General features: G+C 38.5%; 1 protein-coding gene and 1 non-coding gene across 6 annotated transcripts in view; both read left to right on the top strand.

Moving 5' to 3' along the window:
* Positions 1-24,658, top strand: part of CCSER2 (coiled-coil serine rich protein 2) — a 158,917-nt gene that overhangs the window by 27,277 nt on the left and 106,982 nt on the right. For all 5 annotated transcript variants that reach the window (XR_011463004.1, XR_011463003.1, XM_070364714.1 and 2 more), the window contains exons 2-3: positions 11,616-13,071; positions 14,176-14,372. Coding sequence is in view for 3 of the 5 variants with exons in the window: in XM_070364714.1 (XP_070220815.1) it covers positions 11,655-13,071; positions 14,176-14,372 (1,614 nt within the window). In the remaining 2 variants the exon portion in view is untranslated. The remainder of the gene's footprint in view (positions 1-11,615; positions 13,072-14,175; positions 14,373-24,658) is intronic.
* Positions 5,765-7,292, top strand: LOC102276769 (adenylate kinase 2, mitochondrial). Its single transcript, XR_001351685.2, has one exon. It is a non-coding gene; the product is annotated as an adenylate kinase 2, mitochondrial (transcript).

The following is a 24,658-nucleotide window of genomic DNA, read 5'->3' on the forward strand; positions in this document are numbered from 1 at the left end:
TCATTTGAGATTCAACTCAAGCATTGACTTGCTTTGTGACACCATTTGTGAAAACCCCTTCTGCCAATTAAGTGCTTTTCTTCTCGTGCCCCCATGGTATGCTCTCCTATAGCATTTATAGTACTTTGTTGCCTTTTTCTTGTTTGTATGTCTTTTCTCTGTATTGCAGTGTCTGTTGTATCTACAGCCTCTAGCACAGCCTGATTTGTAGTCAGTGTTTCAGTGAAAGTGAAGTCGCTCAATTGTGTCCTACTCTTTGTGACCCCATGGACTGTAGCCCACCAAACTCCTCTGTCCATGGGATTTTCCAGGCAAGAATACTGGAGTGGTTGCCACTGGAGATCTTCCCGACCCAGGGATTGAACGCGGGTCTTCGCATTTCAGGCAGACGCCTTACCATCTGAGCCACCAGGGAAGTCTTTAAAAAGGCTTTCTGTACATGTTTGATGACTGAGTGTTCTAAGTTGTTGCCATGATGAAAACTTTCCTTCCTTTGCCAGAGCTTAAGTTCCTCCTGGCCGGCATTGTATCTTAATCTATATTCCTTATCTTGTCTCATTGATGCTTAATAAAAATGTGTTGTAGTAATCTGAGGTGGAGGTATGCAGTGATATAAGTGGGGCTTCCCTGCAGAGGAAGAAGTTGAATTGTGTTAGTCCTAAGCACAATAAGATTGCTCTTATATTATGCAAATACTGTACCTAACCTTAATCATTCTGATTTTTGCCAAATCAAGAAAATTTGGAGTGCCAATACCTCAGGGGATTGATTAAATGCTATTAACTAGCTTGAGGATTTTTACTTTTTAAAAATGTTAAAGGAGTTCCCTGCTAGTCCAGTGATCAGGACTCTGCACTTCCACTGCAGGGATTGTGGGCTCGATCCCTGGTTGGAGAACTAAGATCCAACAAGCTGTGTGGCCAAAAGAAAAAAAAAATAGTTAAAATATGACTATCCTAGTTCTATTAAAAGTTGTAATTATCTCAAATACTTTGTAATTAAGTCACACAAAGAGTCAGCATTTAAAGAGCACAATCAGACTAAGACTGATTGTGTCATCCCATTTCTTTTGTAATTTATTTTTTTAGAAGTTTTAGGCCAAAAGTTTTAGGTTCCTTGGAAAAAAACAAAGAGTTAGGTGTGCATGGGTATGAATAGGGAATGAGATTCCAAACTGGAATAAATTCTTAAGAAGAAAGCTATCAAGGAAGAGATTGGCTTCTTTACTGCGTTTAATAACGAAGTGTGGTTTGAGGAGGGGTGGAGAAAAAAGCTAGTGTCATGAATTTGGGCACTTGTTCTACCTCGGAAAGTAGGAGTTTATAAATAGAAGCTTATATTTGTGCTGCGTTGTGTTATGTTTTATGCACATAGATGTTTATATTGTTGATTTGAGGTAAAACTAACAAAGTTCTCAGAAAGTCATGGTTAAGGAATATGCTTTTCTTGCTTTCAACCTGCATTTATAAAATGCCAGTTACATGCCAGCCACTTAATTTCTTGACTAAGACCACAGTGAGGAAACAAATGAGCGAAAGGCATAGTTTGTATCTCAAAGAACTTGGTCTCCAGTGAGGGGAACATAAACCTGGCGTGGTCTGAGGAATGCTTCTTGGCAGGAATACTTCTTGATAAGAAGTAGGAGTCCACCTTCATTTGGATACCCTGTGCAGTTACCGAGTTGTATCTGAACTGAATAGTAAAATTTGGAGAGAGAGCTTCTGTGGTTTGGCCAAAGGAGCTTGCAGTTAGTTATTCTTTACCTACTAGTATTCTCTTTGTTCCTTAAATTTAAGTTTCAGGAAGTAATGTACTTAGAATCTACATTTAATAACATCATTTAATGTTCCTAAACCACAAATTCATTTTGAGACTTTGAATCCCAAGTTGCTTTGGTCCCCATCTGCCTGAGAAAAAGTTGTAGCTTGAGGACAAAAAGTTCAGCTTGACTTAAAAAAACTATGGAGTTTTGTGTTGAGCTTGGTGTGCACTCTTTAAAGCCATGAAGAAGCTGGAATGAAGTTGTATTGTTTTAAACCTTTATTTTTGAGGATGCCATTTTTGCTTATTTAATTGCTGTAATCAAGTCTTTGAATCAACTTGACATAGATGACGGCCAGAAAAAAACAAGGGAGAAGGGGATTTGGTTGAGTGACACAAAGTAAAAAAAAAAAAAATTCTTTTTAAAAATTAAGATGTAGTTATCTGAATGTGAAAGCAAGTTTCCAGAATTAACTGGTCGGGGCATGTAGTCATCAGCATTGTTGTTCAGTTAATTGCTCTTGGACTCTGGAATGAATTTATGCCTATGTAAAAGCCCTGAAATGCATTCAAATTCATACCTTCTAAAAAGCTACTTGAAAAACTAAAAAAAGAATTTGAGTAGGTGGTTCCTCTGATGATAGGGTAATGGATATGAAAGGAATTTGAAAAACTGAAAGCTCTTACTTGTTTCTCTGCAAAAACTTCTTTAATCATTACCTGCATTCTTTGCGGTCTTCATGCTTCTCCTCTAATCTCTGCTGTCCAGTTCCTTCACTCTTGTCCCAAGCTGTCAGTAAACTCAGAATATTTCATTCCTTTGTCTGGAAGGCAGTCTGCGTGGATCCTGAAGTCAAGTGGACTTGAGCCTGGATTCTCTTCAGTAATTTCTGAACTTGTGACTTTGGACAAGTGTTTTAGCTTTTCTGAAACTTGGTTTATCTATTTAAAATAGGATGAACTCTACCACCTTATAATATTAGGGCAATCAAGCAGTTAACAGGGACAAAGTGATCAGGATGGTACCTGTCGTATAAGTGCTCAGGGATATTGGCTCCTGCTTTTCCCCTCTCATCCAGTTGTGGATTCCTTATGAAAGCAAAAAACTTTGATTTACAATTTTTTAAATAAGGAATTTATAAGTAGTTTTCGAAATTCTTTTAAATGTGAATTTGTTGTTCAGTTGCCCAGTTGTGTCTGACTGTTAGTGACACCGTGGACTACAGCATGCCAGGCCTCTCTGTTTTTCACCATCTCCCAAAGTTTGTTCAAGTTCATGTCCATTTCATTGGTGATGCCATCCAGCCATTTCATTCTCTTTCTGCCCTCAATCTTTCCCAGCATCAGGAAACTTTTCCATTGAGTTGGGTGTTTGCATAAGATGACCAAAATACTGCAGTTTCAATTTCAGCATCAGTCCTTCCAACGAGTATTCAGGGTTGATTTCTCTTAAGACTGACTAGTTTGATCTCCTTGCTATCCAGGGGACTCTCAGGGGTCTTCTCCAGCACCACAGTTTGAAGGCATCAATTCTTTGGTGCTCCGCCTTCTTTACAGTCCAGTTCTCACAACCACATGTGACCACTGGGAAGACCATAGCCTTGACTGTACGGACCTTTGTCGGCAGAGTAATGTCTCTGCTTTTCAACACAGAGTCCAGGTTTGTCATAGCTTTCCTGCCAAGAAGCAGACCTCTCTGATTTCACGGCTGCAGTCACCATCCACAGTGGTTTTAGAGCCGAAGAAGAGGAAATCTGTTACTACTTCCACCTTTTCTCCCTCTATTTGCCTTGAAGTAATGGGTTCAGCAATACGTGAACCGTGAACTTCCAGATGTTCAAGCTGGTTTTAGAAAAGGCAGAGGAACCAGAGATCAAATTGCCAACATCCGGTGGATCATCGAAAAAGCAAGAGAGTTCCAGAAAAACATCTATTTCTGCTTTATTGACTATGCCAAAGCCTTTGACTGTGTAGATAACAATAAACTGTGGAAAATTCTGAAAGAGATGGGAATACCAGACCACCTGACCTGCCTCTTGAGAAACCTGTATGCAGGTCAGGAAGCAACAGTTAGAACTGGACATGGAACAACAGACTGGTTCCAAATAGGGAAAGGAGTATGTCAAGGCTGTATATTGTCACCCTGGTTATTTAACTTATATGCTGAGTACATCATGAGAAACACTGGGCTGGAAGAAGCACAAGCTGGAATCAAGATTGCTGAGAGAAATATCAATAACCTCAGATATGCAGATGACACGACCCTTATGGCAGAAAGTGAAGAGGAACTCAAAAGCCTCTTGATGAAAGTGAAAGTGGAAAGTGAAAAACTGGGCTTAAAGCTCAACATTCAGAAAACGAAGATCATGGCATCTGGTCCCATCACTTCATGGGAAATCGATGGGGAAACAGTGGAAACAGTGTCAGACTTTATTTTTTGGGGCTCCAAAATCACTGCAGATGGTGACTGCAGCCATGAAATTAAAAGATGCTTATTCCTTGGAAGGAAAGTTATGACCAACCTAGATAGTATATTGAAAAGCAGAGACATTACTTTGCCAACAAAGGTCCATCTAGTCAAGGCTGTGGTTTTTCCAGTGGTCATGTATGGATGTGAGAGTTGGACTGTGAAGAAAGCTGAGCGCCGAAGAATTGATGCTTTTGAACTGTGGTGTTGGAGAAGACTCTTGAGAGTCCCTTGGACTGCAAGGAGATCCAACCAGTCCATTCTGAAGGAGATCAGCCCTGGGATTTCTTTGGAAGGAATGATGCTAAAGCTGAAACTCCAGTACTTTGGCCACCTCATGCCAAGAGTTGACTCATTGGAAAAGACTCTGATGCTGGGAGGGATTGAGGGCAGGAGGAGAAGGGGACGACAGAGGATGAGATGGCTGGATGGCATCACCGACTCGATGGACATGAGTCTGAGTGAGCTCCGGGAGTTGGTGATGTACAGGGAGGCCTGGTGGGCTGAGATTCATGGGGTCGTAAAAGGTCGGACACGACTGAACTGAACTGAATGGGTCTGGATGCCATGATCTTAGTTTTTTTAATGTTTGGTTTTAAGCCAGCTTTTTCACTCTCCTCCTTCATCCTCATCTTAAGAGACTCTTTAGTTCCTCTTTGCTTTCTGCCATTAGAGTGGTATCATCCATGTATGTGAGGTTGTTGATCTTTCTCCCACTTATCTTTTTTTTTCTTTAGTGCATTTTATTTTTCATTTATTTATTTTATAATTGAAGGATAATTGCTTAATAGAATTTTGTTGTTTTCTGCCAGATATCAACATGAATCCCACTTACCTTGATTCCAGCTTGTAACTCATCCAGCCTGGCATTTCTCATGATGTGTTCAACATATAGATTGAACAAACAGGGTGACAGCAGAGAGCCCTGTCGTACTGCTTTTCAGTCTTGAACCAATTAGTTGTTCCATACAGGATTCTAACTGTTGCTTCTTGATCCACATACAGGTTTCTGCCATACAGAATTACCATACTTTAAATGTACTATACTTAAAAAAAGATTACTCTTATAGAAAGTAACTCAGAAAATCTCAGACATTTCCAAATCCTGTACCATGAATTATTCTTAGTTCAACATTAAATTAAAACTCAAAGACAATTGTAAAGTATTTCAGAGAAGATTATATCATTAGATTGTGTAGTCAACATGTACTTTTTCAGATCGTTATGACTGCCTTGTTTAATTGCTTAATGGGGACTATGTGTCACAGCTCCTAAAATGAAGCCCACTCACAATGTCTGCTTCAAAGTTATAAACAAATATAGGAGAAAGTTTCATGAATATTTGAAGACCAGAAGTTAGCTTATCAACAAGTGAAGTGATGGCATTCATAATGCAAGCAAATAAGGAAACTTTATAGCTGAGGTGTCAGATTGGCTTTGTCTCAAGAAAGACCACAGTTCAAGATGATTGATATTATTTATGTTGCAATTATTTGTGTATTTAGAAATCAATAAGAGTGCGAGGTTTTGGCGGCCATGGCTCCCAACGTGCCTGCAGCCGAACCGGTCCCGGAGTCTCCTAAAGGCATTCAGGCCGTGCTCTTAGGGCCACCTGGAGCTGGCAAGGGTACCCAGGCACCCAAATTGGCTGAAAACTTCTGTGTCTGCCATTTGGCTACCGGAGACATGCTGAGGGCCATGGTGGCTTCCAGCTCAGAGCTGGGAAAGAAGCTGAAGGTGACTATGGATGCCGGGAAGCTGGTGAGTGATGAAATGGTTTTGGAGCTCATTGAAAAGAATTTGGAGACCCCTCCATGCAAAAATGGTTTTCTTCTAGATGGCTTCTGTCAGACTGTGAGGCAGGCAGAAATGTTTGATGACCTCATGGAGAAGAGGAAAGAGAAGCTTGATTATGTGATTGAATTCAGCATCCCAGACTCTCTCCTCATCCGGAGAATCACAGGAAGACTGATTCACCCCCAGAGTGGCCGCTACTACCACGAGGAGTTCAACCCCCCAAAGGAACCCATGAAAGATGATATCACTGGGCTTGATCTGCCGATCAGACGATAATGAGAAGGCCTTGAAAATCCGCCTGGAGGCCTACCACACTCAAACCACCCTGCTGGTGGAGCACTACAGTAAACGGGGGATCCACTCTGCCATTGATGCATCCCAGACCCCTGACATCGTGTTTGCAAGCATCCTAGCAGCATTCTCCAAAGCCACATCCTAGTAACAGAAGGCCAGGCGAGACTGCACCACTACTCATCACCCCACGGCATGATCCCTGCTCTTAGGTGCTGGGCAGAGGGAGGGCCGGTCAGGGTAAGGATGGGGGCAGAGTTGCCGTGAGGGCCCAAGAAGGGGAGAGGAGCTGTGTTGCCCTGAAGCAGTTTCTTTTACGTGGAGTAGAACTCTTAAAAGTATAAGCAAAGCGGAAAATTAAGTTTTTAAAACACTTGATTGGAGGCTATAAATAGAAACAAGGAGATGTAATGTTATTTCTAAGGAATCATGTTTTCATTTACTTTGGTCTGGTGACAACTGGACAGGTCTCAGTGCCCTGAGACCTCAGCTTTTATCAGAACCTCATGCCAGCCCAGGAATGCAGGAAATCACACTGTTGTCCCTTAGCTTGGAACAGGACAGGAGTTGATTACTAATCCTGATTACCCATACCATGAAATCAGAACGTCATCTCCCCACGTGAAAGAGACATGGAGTGTGTTCCTGGGGGCGGTGTCTCAACAAATCCAGCTTACTGGAGTCATGGGGCAGGCTGGTGTCCCTCCCTTCCATACTCACCACTGATTTACCAGCCCACCTGCCCTCACGGTGAGCCCTCGGCAGCCACCCAGCATACGCCACAGTCCTGCGCTCTTGCCTTCCTCCACCCACATCGTGTGAAAGGACTCTTTTTAATGAATGAGCAAGTGTCCTAAGCAACATTATCCAAAGACTTTCCTTTCCATCCTTAAATCCTATGACTGGGATCACTCTACAACACTGTGATGTATTATTTTCAATGAGGTGCCTTTCTTACTTGTCCAAATGCTGCCTTGTTTGGTTCCTAAATAAAGTGTGTTAAAAAAAAAAAAAAAAGAAATCAATAAATATTCTTGGTAGGAAATAGTGCATTCAGGTTCTAATCCTTTTTTTTTTTCCCCAAGTGATAGCACCCTAAGCATTTTGTTAGTAACAGTGTCTTTCTTGTGGACTTGGGCCTCTCAGTTATTAATACTTAAGATGTTCTTGGGAGATAACATATATTACCCTTACTTCAGACTGTTGAGTAGAAGTATAGAGAAGTGAAGGAATGTTCTGTTCCTTGTCTACTCGTGACTGGCTGGGGAATATTAAAGCCCTTCTGACTCCCAGATGACTCACCAGAGGACAGAATCATTAATGTGGGTTCTCTAGTGATTTGTAGGATGGCCCTGATATCTGCTATCATGACCAGTGTTCTTATGGTCATCCTGAAAGGATTTGTACATGTGGAGTGTGTTTTGTGGTAAAGGTTATTATCAGAAAATAGGGATGGCAGTCATCTGGCACAGGTATGCTGTCTCTTTTCCTGCTCATGGCAGATATTGCTGTTTGATCACAATTCTTTACTGCAGAGTCTAGATTTCACCTCAGAATCCTTCTGAATGGATTGCTCAGGGCCATTACCACAAAATGAAATTATTACTTTTCAGTCTTGACTTACTATTTATTAAGTTAATTTACACTGAGATTATGAGTTTACTTAAAAGGTGAGGCTCTGTCATATTTGTGCTCCTATAGTAGGCACCAAGTATGCCCTCATACCTTCCTTTGGGCCAGACAGACACGCATGCAATTATAAGACAGACTCAGCTCTATTAGTGGTGTGAAGGGAATAGCGAAGGATGAAGGATTAGTTTTAACTGGAAAAGTTTGTGAGTGTAGTGCTGTTTTACTTGGAGGGTGGGGTCTTCCAAGTGGTTTTTACAACTTTAGCAAGGGCATAGAAGGTAGAAAGTAGAGGATAGATTTTGAGGAATGACAGAAATGTATCTTGGCTTGAATGTACAGTATTTGCAGCGATAGGGTAGAACCTCACAGAGAAGCTTAATCTCTGCACAGTGGGTTTGAGTTTTATTTTATTGTTCCTGGGCCACATGTGGTTTTTAATCTGTAGAATGATATGATCAGATCTGTGCTTTGAGAGAATAACTGTTGACAGTCTGTATAGAAGTGAAGTGGAAATCTTGATAATGGAGGAAGCCTTTGTAGTCATGCAGAAAGAGGTGAGGGTGAGACCTAGAATTGTGAAACGGAAATGCTGAATTCTGTATAAAATTTTAAAGATAAAATCGATGTGACACATTAAATTGAGGTTGAAGTTTGGAGAGATCGAAATGGTATCTGTTGACTAAAAGAACCTTTTCTGCTTTTTAATTCAGACTTCTATTTTATGTCTTTTTAAGTATATTCATGTACTATTATAATTTTTAAGAACTTGTTTGATACTAAACACATTAAAAAATTTTTTTTAATGCAGTTTTTTGGTTAAAACATTTTAAGTGGCAAATATATGGGCATATTTAAAGTATATAAGCAATAATGATTAAAAGTAAAAGAAGCCTTCTTTTCACCAAATTCTCACTTCACTAATGGTAATCACTGTTAACAATTTTTTGTGTTTAAATATACAGGTGTACACATATCTCTATGTGGTATCTTTATCTGTTTATCATGTTACTTTTATAAAAATGGGATTCACTGTACAGATTCTGTAAGTAACAGAAATGAACATGTTCATTTACATGTCCCAAAGATAGAGTCTTTCTGTAGCATACAATAACAAAAAGCAAAATATGCAAACTTGAAATTATTCTTAGTAATCAGAGTTTAGTATTCTTACTTAGAAATGATGTTTCAAGCCAATGATTATCCATTAATTAATTTAGTTTGTCTAAGCTTTTCTTACCTTAAGTTTCTTGGAAATTATCTGTAAGCTGATGTTTAAGTATATATTTTCTATAAACATAATTATTGTTGAAATAAAATGTTTGTTAGAATAGTCATTCAATTTAAACAGTTTTACATTTTCATAATCTCAAACATTGCATATGCATAATATTGACTTATTTGATCAGTAAGCCTGTATACGTTTTAGAAAGTTGTTCTAATGTGATAGTCACTCTGCCTGCTTCAGCTTAGGTTTCAAAGCTGTGCTGAAGATGTTTTCCTGGACTTTTCTAGGGCATGCCTAAGCAGGTCTTTCCATCCAAACTAGAGGATATTTATTAGTTTCCAAGTTTTATTAACTCGCTAGTTTTCTCTTATTACTCCTTCTAGGCAGTGCAGTCAGGCTAGGAGCGACCACACTGTATGGAATCTTTTTCTGGCCACTACTTTTTAAAATTTAGAGATTTTTTTGTTTGAACATTTTCTTGTTTGATTGTAGCTGGTGAGTTTTTGGCTGAAAAATTACACACACATAAACACACATTTTGTATACTCTGTCCCTTTTATTTATTATTGAGGATAGGAAGTTCTGTAATTCTGTTTCACCCCACTATCTTTTATTTATTTATTTTTACTTAAATGTTTGTATGATTTTGTATGTGCATTTGACATGAATAATAACTAACATGTACATACTTTAGAAACTCTCTAATTCTTAAGATCAGAAATTAGAATCAATTTTTTTTAATTGAAAAAATAAAACCAACAAATTAAAGACAATGTCTTAAGATACATAGTTAAAAAGAATCAGTGACCCTAAGGCATGCATTTTGCTTTTATTTGAATTTTGCTCTTGTTCGTGGTCTTATAACATTTCTATATAACCACAGAGATCATATAGTGGCCATATTATATTTTTGTTACTGTTGGGACATCTTAATATTTTTAATATTTAATATTAATCTCAATTGTAATGTCATCACATGACATAGTGTATTATAGTAAATAGTTACTCACATAGAGGACTCTGTTTCTCATTTTATGCTCTTGTGTGTACTTTGAACCTTTTTATTGTTTTTTTAATTACCTTTAAAATAAATCTTGAGAAGTTGACATTCATGGATTAATCAATGTTAATAAATCATTTTGCCTCTCACTCTGGCACTAACTGTAATGTATGTTTATATTCCTGGATAGATATACTTTTGAGATATATGTTTAAAATGACAGCTGACATTTTATTCCTTAATGCCAGAATAATTTTTTTGCTGCTGTTGGATTCTTTATCTGCATCCTTCCCATAAACTTTAATAATGGAAGTTTAAAGTTTAAAGTTTTTGTAAGAGCATGTGTGCTTAAAAACAACAACAACAAACTCACACATTTTTAAAGGAGATATTAGTCACTCTTTACAACCCCATGGACTGCAGGCTTCCCTGTCCTTCACCATCTCCCGGAGTTTGCTCGAACTCATGTCCATTGAGTTGATGATGCCATCCAATCATCTCATCCTCTGTTGCCTCCTTCTCCTCTTGCCCTGTCTTTCCCAGCATCAGGGTCTTTTTCAGTGAGTTGGCTCTTTGCATCAGATGGCCAAAATATTAGAGTTTCAGCTTCAGCATCAGTCTTTCCAATGAGTATTTAGGGTTGATTTCCTTCAGGATTGACTGGTTTGATCTTGCTGTCCAAGGGACTCTGAAGAGTCTTCTCCAGCACCACAGTTTGAAAGCATCAGTTCTTCAGCGCTCAGCCTTCTTTATGGTCCAACTCTCACGTCTGTACATGACTACTGGAAAAACCATAGCTTTGATGCTATGGCCCTTTGCTGGCAAAGTGATGTTTCTCCTTTAATGTGCTGTCTAGATGTATCATAGCTTTTCTTCCAAGAAGCAAGCATCTTTTCATTTCATGGCTGCAGTCACTGTCCACAGTGATTTGGAGCCCAAGAAAATAAAGTCTTCCTAAACAGAAAAATAATTTGGATTAGAAATTGGAAGTTGTGCTATAGAAGTGTTATTTTCTGTACAGATTTGTAGTTTAATTTTATTATTTCTGGATTTTGCTGTCATCATCCATAGCCCAAGTTTATACAAGTGCATATAAAGATATTCTTTATTTTCTTTTTTTTTCTGAAAAAGAAAAAAATTTCATTTTAATCTCCATTTTTAAAAAGTAAAGCAAAAATTAAAAGGAATTAGAATTTACAAATAAGCCTAATGATTGCTTTAAAATGTAAAAAGTATTTAACAGACTTGATTATTCTTTATTTTCTTATAGTATTAAGTTATTAATTAGTGCATTCAGTATTTATTAAGAGTTCAGTAGGAATCATGAGTAGCTTTTGGGCTTTTCTGCATATAATTATTTAAAAATATGCATTCATATTATGTGATAATCCATGTTATTATCTTTATTTAGGAATGTTTAATCTATTCTTTTGTCTCCTCAGATTCTGTCAAATTTTAAGAACAAATGCACCGTATAGCTCATGGAAGAGAAAACACAAATCAAGACTTTTTTGGGTTCCAAGTTGCCAAAGTATGGAACAAAATCTGTAAGAAGTACACTGCAGCCAATGCCAAATGGGAAACCTGTTAATTTGTTGGGAACTTCCAAGAGTAGCAGCGTCAAAAGTTACATCAAAAATAATGGGTCTGATTGTTCATCGTCCCATTCATTTAACTGGAGAACAGCAAATAAATATGAGTTTAATGCACAAAGTTCTGAAGAGCCTAATAATACTCAGAGTTCACATGCTAAAGTAATTGATCCTGAAAAAATTACACCTACTCAAGGAGTGTTTGATAAAAATGGGATGAAGGGAGGTTTGAAAAATATTTCTCTACTCACATCAAAGTTATCAAAGCCATCCACTATGTTTGTGTCATCGACAGAGGAGTTAAACCAAAAGTCTTTGTCCGGACCATCTAATTTGGGTAAATTCACCAAAGGCACATTGTTAGCAAGGACTTCCTATGCTTCAGTCAGTGCTCCAAAATCTCAGTTGAATGGATTTTATGGAAACCGATCAGCTGGTAGCATACAAAGGCCTAGAGCAAACTCCTGTGCCACCAGAGGCAGTTCTGGAGAAAGCTTAGCACAATCTCTAGATAATATCAAATCGCTTGCTTGTGAAAAAATGGTAAGGTCACAGAGTTTTTCACATTCCATTCAGAATTCATTCCTTCCACCTTCATCTATAACCAGATCACATTCCTTCAATAGAGCTGCAGATCTTACAAAGCCTTATCAGAACCAACAGCTACCCATTAGAGTGCCTCTGAGGTCAAGTATGCTAACAAGAAATTCCCGGCAGTCAGAAGTCCTCAATGGGAATGAACATTTAGGATTTGGATTTAATAGGCCTTATGCTGCTGGTGGAAAGAAGTTGGCTTTACCAAATGGCCAGGGTGTAACTTCCACTTTCGGTTATAGGATGGTTCATCCCTCTCTTCTGAAATCTAGCCGACCTCCGTTTTCTGGGACTCTCACAGTTGATGGTAATAAAAATTCACCTGCTAACACATGTATAGAGGAAGACGCTGCACTTGTGGCTAAAGACAGAGCTGTGGATAAGGACCAAGAACTAATTGAAAATGATAGTTATAGAATAGAAAATGACCAGACCATGAAGCGTGATGCTAAAATTAGGTACCTGAGTGATGATGTGGATGATATTTCCTTGTCTTCTTTGTCATCTTCTGATAAGAATGATTTAAGTGAAGACTTCAGTGATGATTTTATAGATATAGAAGACTCCAACAGAACTAGAATAACTCCAGAGGAAATTTCTCTCAAAGAAGAAAAGTGTGAAAATGTACCACCAAAAGATATATTTGATTCCCCCAAGGAAAATGAAAAATCCTTCAGTAAAACTGATGAATGGATAGATATAAGTGTCTCTGGTAAATATTAATGTCCTTAATTTTTTTGCTTTTTTCTTGATATATAGCTGAATTTATACTTAGGATTATCTTCTGATTAATTTCAAAATAGTAACAATTTCATGGAGGGATGGATCTGGACAAAACTGGAATGGAGCAACATTTAATGTCCTTGTGACTTTTGTTCCTTGTCGTATTTTTCATGCTAAAACAACATCCATAAAACATCCAGTATCTTACCTTTGTTCTTTGTCACACACAGGCTTATTCCTGCTTGTTTCAAAATTATTTTTTTTCCCTGCTTCCTCCAATCAGTGGCATCCTATTCTAAACTATCTCTTCCCTTAGAAACTAGATCACTGCTTTGTGTTGAGTAAAGCTTCACCAAAGCGTAAATGGACTAATAGATGTAATGTCCAGTCTAATGGATTTTTTAACCTAGACAATTTTCATTTTTTTCAAGGAAGACTTGGATTTTCTTGCTTAGCAAATCCAATGGCTATACTTTTTCAGGAGCTTTTTTTTTTTTTTAATGAGAGAAGAGGGGTAGCACCTGTTTGACATTTCTTCTTATACTTGGTAATCTTGGTGCTGAATACTGGAGAAAATATATCTCTTTGCCCATCTGGACTGAGAACAAACTGAGGGTTTGGGTGAGGCATGTAGTCCGATCGAGGGAGTAGGCTATCACTGAGATATGTATAAACTCTTGACTGTCTTGAGGGTCTTCTAGTTAGGAATGACTGCTGGAGCAATTTATTTCCCTATTAAGAAGCAACTGCAAGAATAAATGATAAACACAGAGTAAGGAGTTTCCTGGGCAGTGCTTAAAAATAAATACCCTAGGAGATATTCAAAGAATATGAGGCTTTATTTACATTTCCAGAAATACTGCAGAAGTGAAAGATGGCTCAATGAAATTTATTGGGAAATATTTCAGTAGGTTATTTTTAAGATTTTACATCTTGATTTTTTTATTGTTTAGATTTAGAATACTAATTATGAATACTTTTTTGCCAACTCTTTTGCTATATCAATTTATTAAAGCTTGTATTTTTGAAACAAATAATTATATTTTGTGAACTAATAACTTTTTCCCCCTCTCTTTTAAAAATTCAATTGAAGACAGGAGTGAATGTTCAAAACATGCTTCTGGAAATAACTTGATTTCACCAGACACAGATTACAGAGCTGGTTCTTCATTTGAACTCTCTCCATCTGATAGCTCTGATGGAACGTACATGTGGGATGAAGAGGGCTTGGAGCCCATTGGAAATGTCCACCCAGTTGGGAGCTATGAGTCCTCCGAAATGAACAGCATAGTATGTATGGATTTATGTACCATTTGGGAACATTTTGTTTACTTTGCTATTAGAGAGACTTGGGATGTTTGGATTTTTGTAAGTTTATGAATTAACTCTCCTCGTCTGAGAAATGGGAATTCATATTTCTTAAGAGACTACAAAATATCTGGTCTTAAATACATAATGAAGCATATATTTGTGTCATATAAAGATTGAGTTAATTATGGTCTCATATACATTCATGATGCAGTTGACCTTTAAACAACATGGGTTTGACTTTTGAGGGTCTACTTATCTGTAAATTTGTTTCAGTAGTAGAAACACTTCAGCACTACACAGCCTGTGGTTGGTTGGGTTTGTGTATGCGAAGCTGCAGATGTGGAGAACCGCATAGATGGGGTGCCAGCTGTAAGCTAACCATGGATTTTCAACTGTGCAGAGGGCCAGCACCTCTAACCTTGCGTTGTTCAAAGGTCAGCTCTACATAAATAAATGCATATATTCACATAGGCATATTGTCTTTTTCAGTTTCTCAAGGTAGGAGAAGGCAGTCTAGAGATGTTTTTGTCACATTGAGGAATGCTGCTGGTAACTAATGGGTAGACACTGGGATACTGTTTAACATCCTGTAATACACAGGATAACACCCACAACAAAAAATTATCCAGCCCAAGATGTCAGTAGTGCTGCTGTTGAGAAACCCTGGGCTAGGCTGTGCTGTGGTAGCATTCTCAATGCCAATTTGCAGTGACATAACGAAATGAAAGTTTATTTTTTACTCTTACAAAGTCTACTGTAGGTCGGGACATCTCTGTAGGGCAGCTGTCTTCAGTGTTCTAAGCCACTTTGATCTTGGGGCTTCATTGTGGCCTTCTGAGACCCTTTGTCCCTATGGTAATGAGGATGTCACACAAGCAGTTTACTGACAGAGGATTTACACATGCAGTTACTGCTTTGGCCTGGAGATGGCATATGGAACTTTTACTCACAATTTACTAAACTGAGTTAATCTTATGTATTGAGTGGGCAGGAAGTGTAATTTTCCTGTGTGCCTGGTAGGCAAGGGAACCGGACATTGGTGAGCACTGGAAGACCTACCATATATTTATACATGCATATTTTAAGAAAAATTGCTAGTAATGTGGATTATATGCAATGTGAATAAAGCATAATTGGTGTGAGTAAAACTGTTCTCTATCATTACTTAATATATAAAATACAATTTTCCAGTAGTTGCAAGGAAAACTGGTAGTCCTTGTGGATATATTAAATTCCAGGAAGATTTTAGGTGATGGAATTTTCTGTCTCCATGTAAACCTGTGATTTGGAAAAAAAATAAAGGTCATTACCAGAAACTTGTTAAATTGCACAGACATGGAGAGGACACATACTTAATTTAGAGGCATCATCTCTTATTTCTTTAGATAAAGGAAGTTCAGAAAAGATTACAGTTTAAGAGCGTTACGTGCTGTCTTACTAGATAGAACTTTTTAAGTGAATATGATTGGAATTGAAATGAGCATTGAGTCCAGCAGATGGCAGCAGTCAGCCACCTGGTACCGGGCATTTTTCAGATGGTTCATTGTTCTTATTACTTAAATGATGAGATAGCCTCTGGAAGAGTTCAGTGCATATCTGAATTGACCATTAGTCTCTACAGTTCACGAATTTCCTTCTTGGTTATTTCGCCTGTGTATATGAGATGGTAAACAAAAATATTCATTCTGTGCTTTGGAATGGAATGGTGTCTGTGTGTCATTCTCTTTGGATCTAAGAGGAAGACAATTTGAGAAAGGATGGAGAATTAAGTTGAAAACAGAGTGTGATAGTGGGTTTACCATTTTTCTCTAAAATTCTACAAACATTTTGTTTTTTCTACTTTAAATTAGTTTTATTAGGTGTGTACTTGTTTAGAGTTGTTTCCTTGGTAAATTGGATTTCCAGTCATCATGTAGTGATCTTCTCTAACCCTCATTATGCCTTTTGTCTTAAGGCCTTTTTTTTTCAGAATTAGTATATTTTACCAGTTTTATTTATACATTTTTGTTGCCTTTATCATGTATGGTTTTAAATTTTCGTGTAAATAAGTTTAGTATTGTTTTTCTTTACAGTTTTTACTATGTGTGTGTGTATAAGACATCATTTTCTAGTCCTGGGGCCATACAAAATACTTAGTATGTTGAGAGCTGCTGCTGCTGTGGCTGCTAAGTTGCTTCAGTAATGTCCAACTCTGTGGGACCGCATAGACGGCAGCCCACCAGGCTCCCCCGTCCATGGGATTCTCCAGGCAAGAACCCTGGAGTGGGTTGCCATTTCCTTCTTCAATGCATGAAAGTGAAAAGTGAAAGTGAAAGTGAAGTCGCTCAGTCGTGTCCGACTCTTAGCGACCCCATGGACCGCAGCCTACCAGGCCCTCCATCCATGGGATTCTCCAGGCAAGAATGCTGGAGTGGGGTGCCATTGCCTTCTCCGAGTATGTTGAGAGGCAATATAGCAAATGATTAAGAACCAGGGCTATGAAGCAAATTAGATTAAAAATCCCATTACTGTTATATACTAATTGTATACCTTTGGATTCTCTGTTCCTTTATTTTTGTAATGGAATGGGGATAATAACAGCACGTATCTCTAGGGCTGATATTGGGAAGTACATGCCTGAATGTTTTAGCAGCCATGTGATAGTGGTTGTTGAGTATTTTCAGTATCATCTCAGACTACCCCATAGGATTGTTGTGAACCTTAAATAAGGTCATATATAAAAAATAATTAATGCCAGGGAAATAGTAAGAGCTCAGAAAATGTTAGCTATTTATTATTATGCTGTTGTTTTCATTTTTTTTTACATTTGAGACTTCCATCTGAAGTTGGTATGAGGCATAATAATTTACCTTCATTAATATTCTTTCATAATATACTTGGGGTGCTGTGTGGAAAAAAAAGAATTAACATAGCAGCTGAGATTGCCTGTCCTTAGAAAGGCTGACCCTTTGCTGGTAAACAGTTCCATTACTCTGATACAGAACTTCCCCTAAGTGGTAAGAGTGGTTCACTGTGCCTCAGCTGTACTCTGGTTTATGCTGTGTACCTGCGTTCCTTCTGGGGTCCTGACGTTTTCGTATATCCTAGTCAGAGGGTGCCCATGTCACCAGCCCTCAAAAACAACTGAGTTTCTTAGGGACATGTGTAATAGACAACAGTTTTCATGTGTTGTTGCAACTTGTTGGAGGAATTGAGCATGTACATTGATTCTACTGGGAGGGGACTCAAAGCTAATGCTTCGTTTCTTCAATTCTGCCCCATCTGATTTTTCCTTTTCTCTTTTTGTTTCATGTCCTTGTGCCGGAACACACATGGACATGAAACAAAATGAGTATATATGACTGCTGAGCCCTGTGAGTCCTTCCGTTAGACCATCTAACGTTGGGGATGGTCTCGAGGGCTCTGACATAGGCACTGATTCAAAGTGCCTTTGATTCAAACACCTTTGTTCACTGCAGTGTCCTTTTTGTTTATCATCTTTCCATATTTCTATAAGAATCCTTTGAAGTAGCTACGGACCAGTTAGTAACTCTTTCTTCAGATTTGGTTGAATTTAGGTGGATTGAGTAAATTGATATTGATAGGTTGGGAACTAGCTTACTCTCAGTCTGGTATTCTTGATTTTCAAGCCTTCTATCTACTCAGGATAACTGAGCATTTTAAAACTCAGTAAACTTTTAGTTGATATTTAACCTTTTTGAACAGGAAATACAGCATTTTTTTTATTTTGCTAGTAAATATTGTCAGAATCATACTGTATGTGCACAGCTTTAAGCGGAAGCATTTTCCGCTGTTAAAAGTACAGCGAACCGTACTCAGAACCATCTTTGCTGAGGTGCTGTGACCAATATAAGCGCTCCCATTGCAGGGGAATTGAATTCAAATGTCACAATGACTGATTTCCTGACCCTTAAATATTTAGGGATTGATAATTTTAAATCATCACATGGACTGCTTTTATTTTGGGGAGGATTTTTATGGAAGACTAAAGAAGTGGTTGAACCAGATGTTCCTGGCTTTCTTTTTTTGTTCTATCAGCCTTGACTTATCTTCATATAGTAGGCAGGTTTAACGTCCTTATCATTTAGATAGAACCTTTCTCATTTTAAAATGTAGATTCAAACTCTAGCTTGGGAGCTTTTGACAGTCAGTGAGTAGATGCCCACACCTTTCATTGCACGTTTACCTGTGCATTTGTAAGGGAACAGCTGGCTGGGTTTGGGTTGCTACCTTGGTGACTGATGTTGCTAGACTTTATTCAAACTTAAATGTATGCTAAATGTCATAATATTCCTTGCAGTAACTTATGTGGGAATAGGACTTCCCTAGGTTTATTTTGCACTGAATTTTGAAATTACCTGTGGTCTAGAAATGTAGCAGAGGAATACCAGAATATCAATTTGGTTTGTATTTGTCATATTTAGTTTTACTGTGCTTGGTTTAATTTCTGTCTACTGTTTCTTTGGGGTGTATTAACAGGAGTCAGCAGGCTACAGCCTTGAGGCTGTCCACTCATTTGTAAATCAGTTCAGTTCAGTTCTCAGTTGTGTCTGACTCTTTGCGACCCCATGGACTGCAGCATGCCAGGCGTCCTTGTCCATCACCAACTCCCATCGAGTCGGTGATGCCATCCAATCATCTCATCCGCTGTTGTCCCCTTCTCTTCCTGCCTTCAGTCTCCCCAGCAAGGTCTTTTCCGGTGAGTCAGTTCTTCGCATCAGGTGGCCAGAGTATTGGAGTTTCAGCTTCAGCATCAGTCCTTCCAATGAATATTTTTGTGAATAAACTTATGTATATTTATATATGTAGATAAATTTTTGCAATAAATTTACATGTAGTCTGGCTGCTTTTGTGCTACTCTGGCAGTGCTGAGTAGTTACAACAGAGACTGTATTGCACACAAACATAAAATATTTACTCTCTGAGCTTTAAGAAATAGTTTGCTGACCCTCATATTAGAACACTGAAAATACATTTTAAAGATTCAGAGATTAACTTTTCTTAGGCATTCAGTTTTCTCTGTGTTGTCCTTGCTAAGCTGTCATCCTCTGGCTCCCAATGGGAGGCAGCTGTCGATATATTTAACATATTTGAGTGACTGTCATGGGCAGAGTACTGAGGATACAGTGATCAAGACCGCTGCAGGTTCTGTTTTAGTGCTTACATTCTGTTGAGGCACATGTAGTTGAAGCATTTAGCTAAGTCATTCATTTTCTTCAATTGATAAGTGAGGAAAGTGCTGCAAAGGAAAATTACCAAGTGAAAGTATATTGCTGGAACACCTGGTCTGGTGTGGGTGCTAAATAAGGCTTTTTTGGAAAATGATGGTTAGGCTTAGTTGGCCCAGGGAATACAGTAAGTTGGTGAAAAGGATATATGTGATTGGAAGAATGTTGGTTTTAAGCTGGAAAGGGGTGCCGGGGTCCTGCCCCGGCTGATCCAGGGTATTCGAAGCGGGGACGGCGTCGGCGACCTATTTATTTAAGTATTTTATCAAAGATATAAAGAGTAATAGGATGAGGATAGCTCAGTAGGAAAATTCAGTGGAGAAAAGAGGCTGAGTAGCTTGGTTTACGCGGGAGACCAATAAAACTTCAAGATAAGAAGTTTGCACCACTTACGTAGGCCGCAGGCGTCCTTCCGTTCTCCCGAAGGAGAGGAGACACTGAGGCCTCCCCGGTCGGATCTTAGAAGCCCAGGCATAATTAGTAAGCATGGTGGGTTCCGCGCTCCAGATGGAGACTCAGCCAGAGTGGGAGAGAGAGCGACATGGGGAGACCAGTATTTCGAGAAACTGATCCCAATTCTTTATTTTCCATGGTCTACTTTTATACACTGAGATGTTATGCAAAAGTCACGCGGGGTCAGCAGTCCTGACTTTTATCAAAGTCAGGTGCTTCATACAAAGGTATACAGAGGTCTTAGGGGTGTTACATCATCTTCTGGCCAGGGGGGCCTGCTGACAATTTACGACCCTCTCCTTGTGACAGCGGTCAGTCAATCAGGACACTTATTTCTCCAGGGCTGATTATTCTCAAAACAGATGCCACCCAAGTAAAGTTACATTCCTACAGGGTGAGGGTGTAGTGGGTTTTAGTTAAGGAAAGAATTTACTTAGCCTAAGGTCTAACGTGATTAATATCAAAGGTTAATACTTATTTCTTCTATATATTCATTAATGTGTGTAAGGGCAGGGGATGTGGAGACGTAGCAACAAACATTGGCTCAACAAATGAAAAACCCTTCACCAACACAATTTCTAATTAGCCCACTATACTTATAGTTTTCTAACTTCTCTAAAGAACCTGTTTTTAGAGGGTTTAAAGCATCTTGTGCCTCTCACGGTTGGGAGGCTGTGAGCAATCACATGTGGCCGGAGGAGCCTGTCAGGCAGGCTAGAGAACCTTCAGAGGAGTTTATAGGTTAAAACACTCTTATCATGCCCAGGAATTATTATAAACTGGAGCTCTAAGTTAACTCCTTCTCCAAAAGAGGTGGTGGGGGACAGCCCCCCGTAAAGTCAGAGGTGTAGGTGAGCACAAAGTAGTAAAGTAGGCAGGCTCTGGTTATGGGGGTAGATGCTCGAGGAGTTCCAGGGGGACTCCTGAGGCTCGATCCCGCCTTTGCGTATGTCGAGCCTCCTTCCTCATGACCTTTGTCACAGGCGGAGTACCTCACTCTGGCCCCCAACAAAGGGGCATAACTTGATTTACATTTTCAGAATACTTTATATAAAGATTGAACTAGAAGAGAGGCAAACAGTGGCTGGAAGCTGTCATTCATGTGAGGGGTGGTAGTGGCTTGGACTAAAGTGGTGGCAGAGGGCAGCTTCGAGGAATCTGCAATTTTGAAAGTGGGTTTAGAGGGTACAAGTGATTAAATTCCATTACTCATTGACTGTAAGGGAGAAAAGTGTTACCTCCTCACTTTTAAAAGTTAGGATTGGTACTGCTGTTCTCATTCATTCTGCCAAAATCATCCTAAATTGCCAGTTTGACTTATTTTCCTGATGGTTTTCCCAAACCTTATAATGTCAAACCTGAACTGCTTGAGTGGCTCTCCATGGCCTGCTCTACTTTATACGGGTCTATCTCATTGCTTTTGATCTCCAGGTCCTACTACGTGTCTTGAATATAGTGATGACATCTCTCTCTCATCACTGTTCTAGGTTTCTGGCACTAAATAAGAACTCAATATATACTTGTTGAAATAGTGTCATGATGATGTGCCATTTAATTCAAAATAAATAGAAACACTTAAAACTAAATATAATGTTTAATATTCAATAGTTTTTCCATACACATTGTGACATAACCTATTTACAGAGTAAGTTTCTAAGGTACCACGTGTCATAATAGCAAGCTGCAAATAGCTAAAAATGTGACATTAGCATAGACTGATAGTGGAGGGACAGCTTACAGAAAGTTGAGACCGACCTAATATAGGTAAATGAACATGTCAAACTGACAGTGATACTTTCAGTACGCTCTGATACATACTTTCAGTATGCTCTGATACAGAATGCAGAACTTGAACTCATGGAAGGGATCTGTTACAAATAAGGGGACAGAATGAGTTGAGGAAACTAAATTTTTCTTAATTTCCTTTTTATTGGCTGGACTAGTGAATCTGCCATGCCCATTTAATTACTAACATAGCTTCTTGGCCTGTTAATGTAGCTTTTAGGTTTAAAAACAAAGGTTAAGTTTATTTTATATAGTTGTTGTGACCCTTTAAACATAATATTTTTCTTCATTCTGTATTATTATTACTTCTCATAAATTAAAACTGTTTAATATGAAGTTCAATTCAGTAATTATTTATTGAGCTTCTGGTATGTCTCAGGCATACTGTTCAGTGCTAAAGTTACTGAATATATGCAAGGCTGTCTTTATTCTTTATGGCTTTAAAATCTAGTATGAAAAGTGATTATAAATATACAGTCATAGTGTAGTTTTTAAGTGATATCATGCATGCTGTGTTAGCATATGTATGATATGCTATGAGGAAGTGACAGCTGAGTTGAGTTTTGAAGAATGGATACAAAGTTGACCAGTTGGTCAAAGAAAAGGGAAGGTGAGTGTTTTGGGCATAAGGAATAGCATGTACCTGGAGGGACCACAAAATCATGATGTATGAGAGGAATATCTGCATTGCTAAGAATATGATGTGTGAAGTAGAGAGTGGTTAGAGATGAAGCTATGAAATTAAGAAAGTGAAAAGGAAGAAGAATCTTGTATCTCAAATCAGAAAGACAAATGTTTACAAATCGGGTTTTAGAATAAGGCAGATATAATTTAAATTTTATATCAACATCTATATTTCAGATCTTTATACATACTTCCAGTCTGTATATTAAGACCATGAGTAGAATGTTTTTTTCTGCACAGTTTTTCAGTTTTCACAAACATGGAATTATTGGACTATCTAAAACTTCTGGGTCAAAGCCCCCATTTCAGAGAAAAAGTGAATTTAAAAGTAGTTTGTTAAAGAAAAATAAAAAGAATAAGTAGTTCACTACGAAGTCCTTTTTGCCTAGCAGAGAACCTGGCATACAGTAGATGCATAATTAGTAATATCGGAGAAGGCAATGGCACCCCACTCCAGTACTCTTGCTTGGAAAATCCCATGGACGGAGGAGCCCGGTGGGCTGCAGTCCATGGGGTCACTAAGAGTTGGACACGACTGAGCGACTTCACTTTCACTTTTCACTTTCATGCATTGGAGAAGTAAATGGCAACCCACTCCAGTGTTCTTGCCTGGAGAATCCCAGGGACGGGGGAGCCTGGTGGGCTGCCGTCTATGGGGTTGCACAGAGTCGGACACGACTGAAGCGACTTAGCAGCAGCGGCAGCATGAATAAAATACTGAATTCCATGAGTTGGATCAGATAGACTTTATGAACTAGTTATAGTTAATGAGGATGCTGAGGCTGAGTAGTTAAATGCGTTTACTAATTAAATGAAATTTGGGCTTCCCTGGTGGCTCAGATGGTAAAGAGTCTGCCTGCAATGTAGGAGACCCGGGTTCAATCCCTGGGTCCGGAAGATCCCCTGGAGAAGGAAATGGCTACCCACTCCAGTATTCTTGCCTGGAGAACTCCATGGACAGAGGAGCTTGTTGGGCTACAGTCCATGGGGTCAGAAAGAGTTGGATACAACTGAGCAACTAACACAGGAGTTATTGAAGTTGCTGTTCTAACCTAAATGAGTAGTCACTTCAGAATTGTTAATTTGTACCCTCACAGGACATACCTTTATCAATTAGAGTATGGTGCTTACGTAGAATTCCTTTGCCTTTAGCCTTTTGGACTCCATTCATTTCCACAGTTACTTAGGATAGTGATTTATTCCCCTCACCTCCTTCAATGGGGTGGTTTCATAAACTTAAAAAAAAATCATATGCATTAAGATTTACTCTGTGTGCTGTAAAGATCACTGAATTTTGACAAATGCTTAATGTCTTATTTCATAAAGAATAGTTTCACCATCCTAAAATGTCCCTACATTTCATGTATTTATCCCTCCCTGCAACGAACCCCTTGCAAACACTAATGTATATAGAAAATCTCTGTAATTTTGCCTTTTAAAGAATGCCATATAATTAAAATCATACACCATATAGCTTTTTCATATTGGCTTCTTTGATTTAGCAATATGTGTTTAAGACTGATCCATATCTTTTTATGGCTTGGTACTTCATTTCTTTTTATTGATGAATAATATTACATTGTATGGATTACCACAGCTATAAAGGACATTTTGGTTGCTTCATTTTTGGCCATTATGAATAAAGCTGCTGTAATTGACCTGCAGGTATTTATGTGGACAGGTGTTTTCATTTCATTTGGGAAAATACCAGAGTGCAATTGCTTAATCATGTGGTAAGACTGTTTAGCCTTATAAGAAATTACCAATCTGTTTTGCAAAGTGGCTGTACCAAATTGCATTCCCACTGACAGTGTGTGAGAGTTCTAGTTCTCTGTTCTCACCAGCAATTGCTATCATCAGTGTTTTGTTTTTAGGCATTCTAATAGGTATACAGTAGTATTCTGTTATTGTTTTAAATTTGGAAATTCCCTAACAGCAGAACGTTTATCATGTGTTTGTCATCTGTATATCTTTAAGTGTCAGTTTAATATCTTTTGCCCATTTTTAAATTGATTTCTTGTTATTGAATTTTAAGAGTTCTTTGTATGCTTCGGATGTGTCTTTTATTAGATGTGTGATTTGCATGTGTCTCTCCCAGCATATGTCTTGTCTTTT

The sequence above is a fragment of the Bos mutus genome, chromosome 28, assembly GCF_027580195.1.
Source record: "Bos mutus isolate GX-2022 chromosome 28, NWIPB_WYAK_1.1, whole genome shotgun sequence".
NCBI classification, from domain to species: domain Eukaryota; kingdom Metazoa; phylum Chordata; class Mammalia; order Artiodactyla; family Bovidae; genus Bos; species Bos mutus.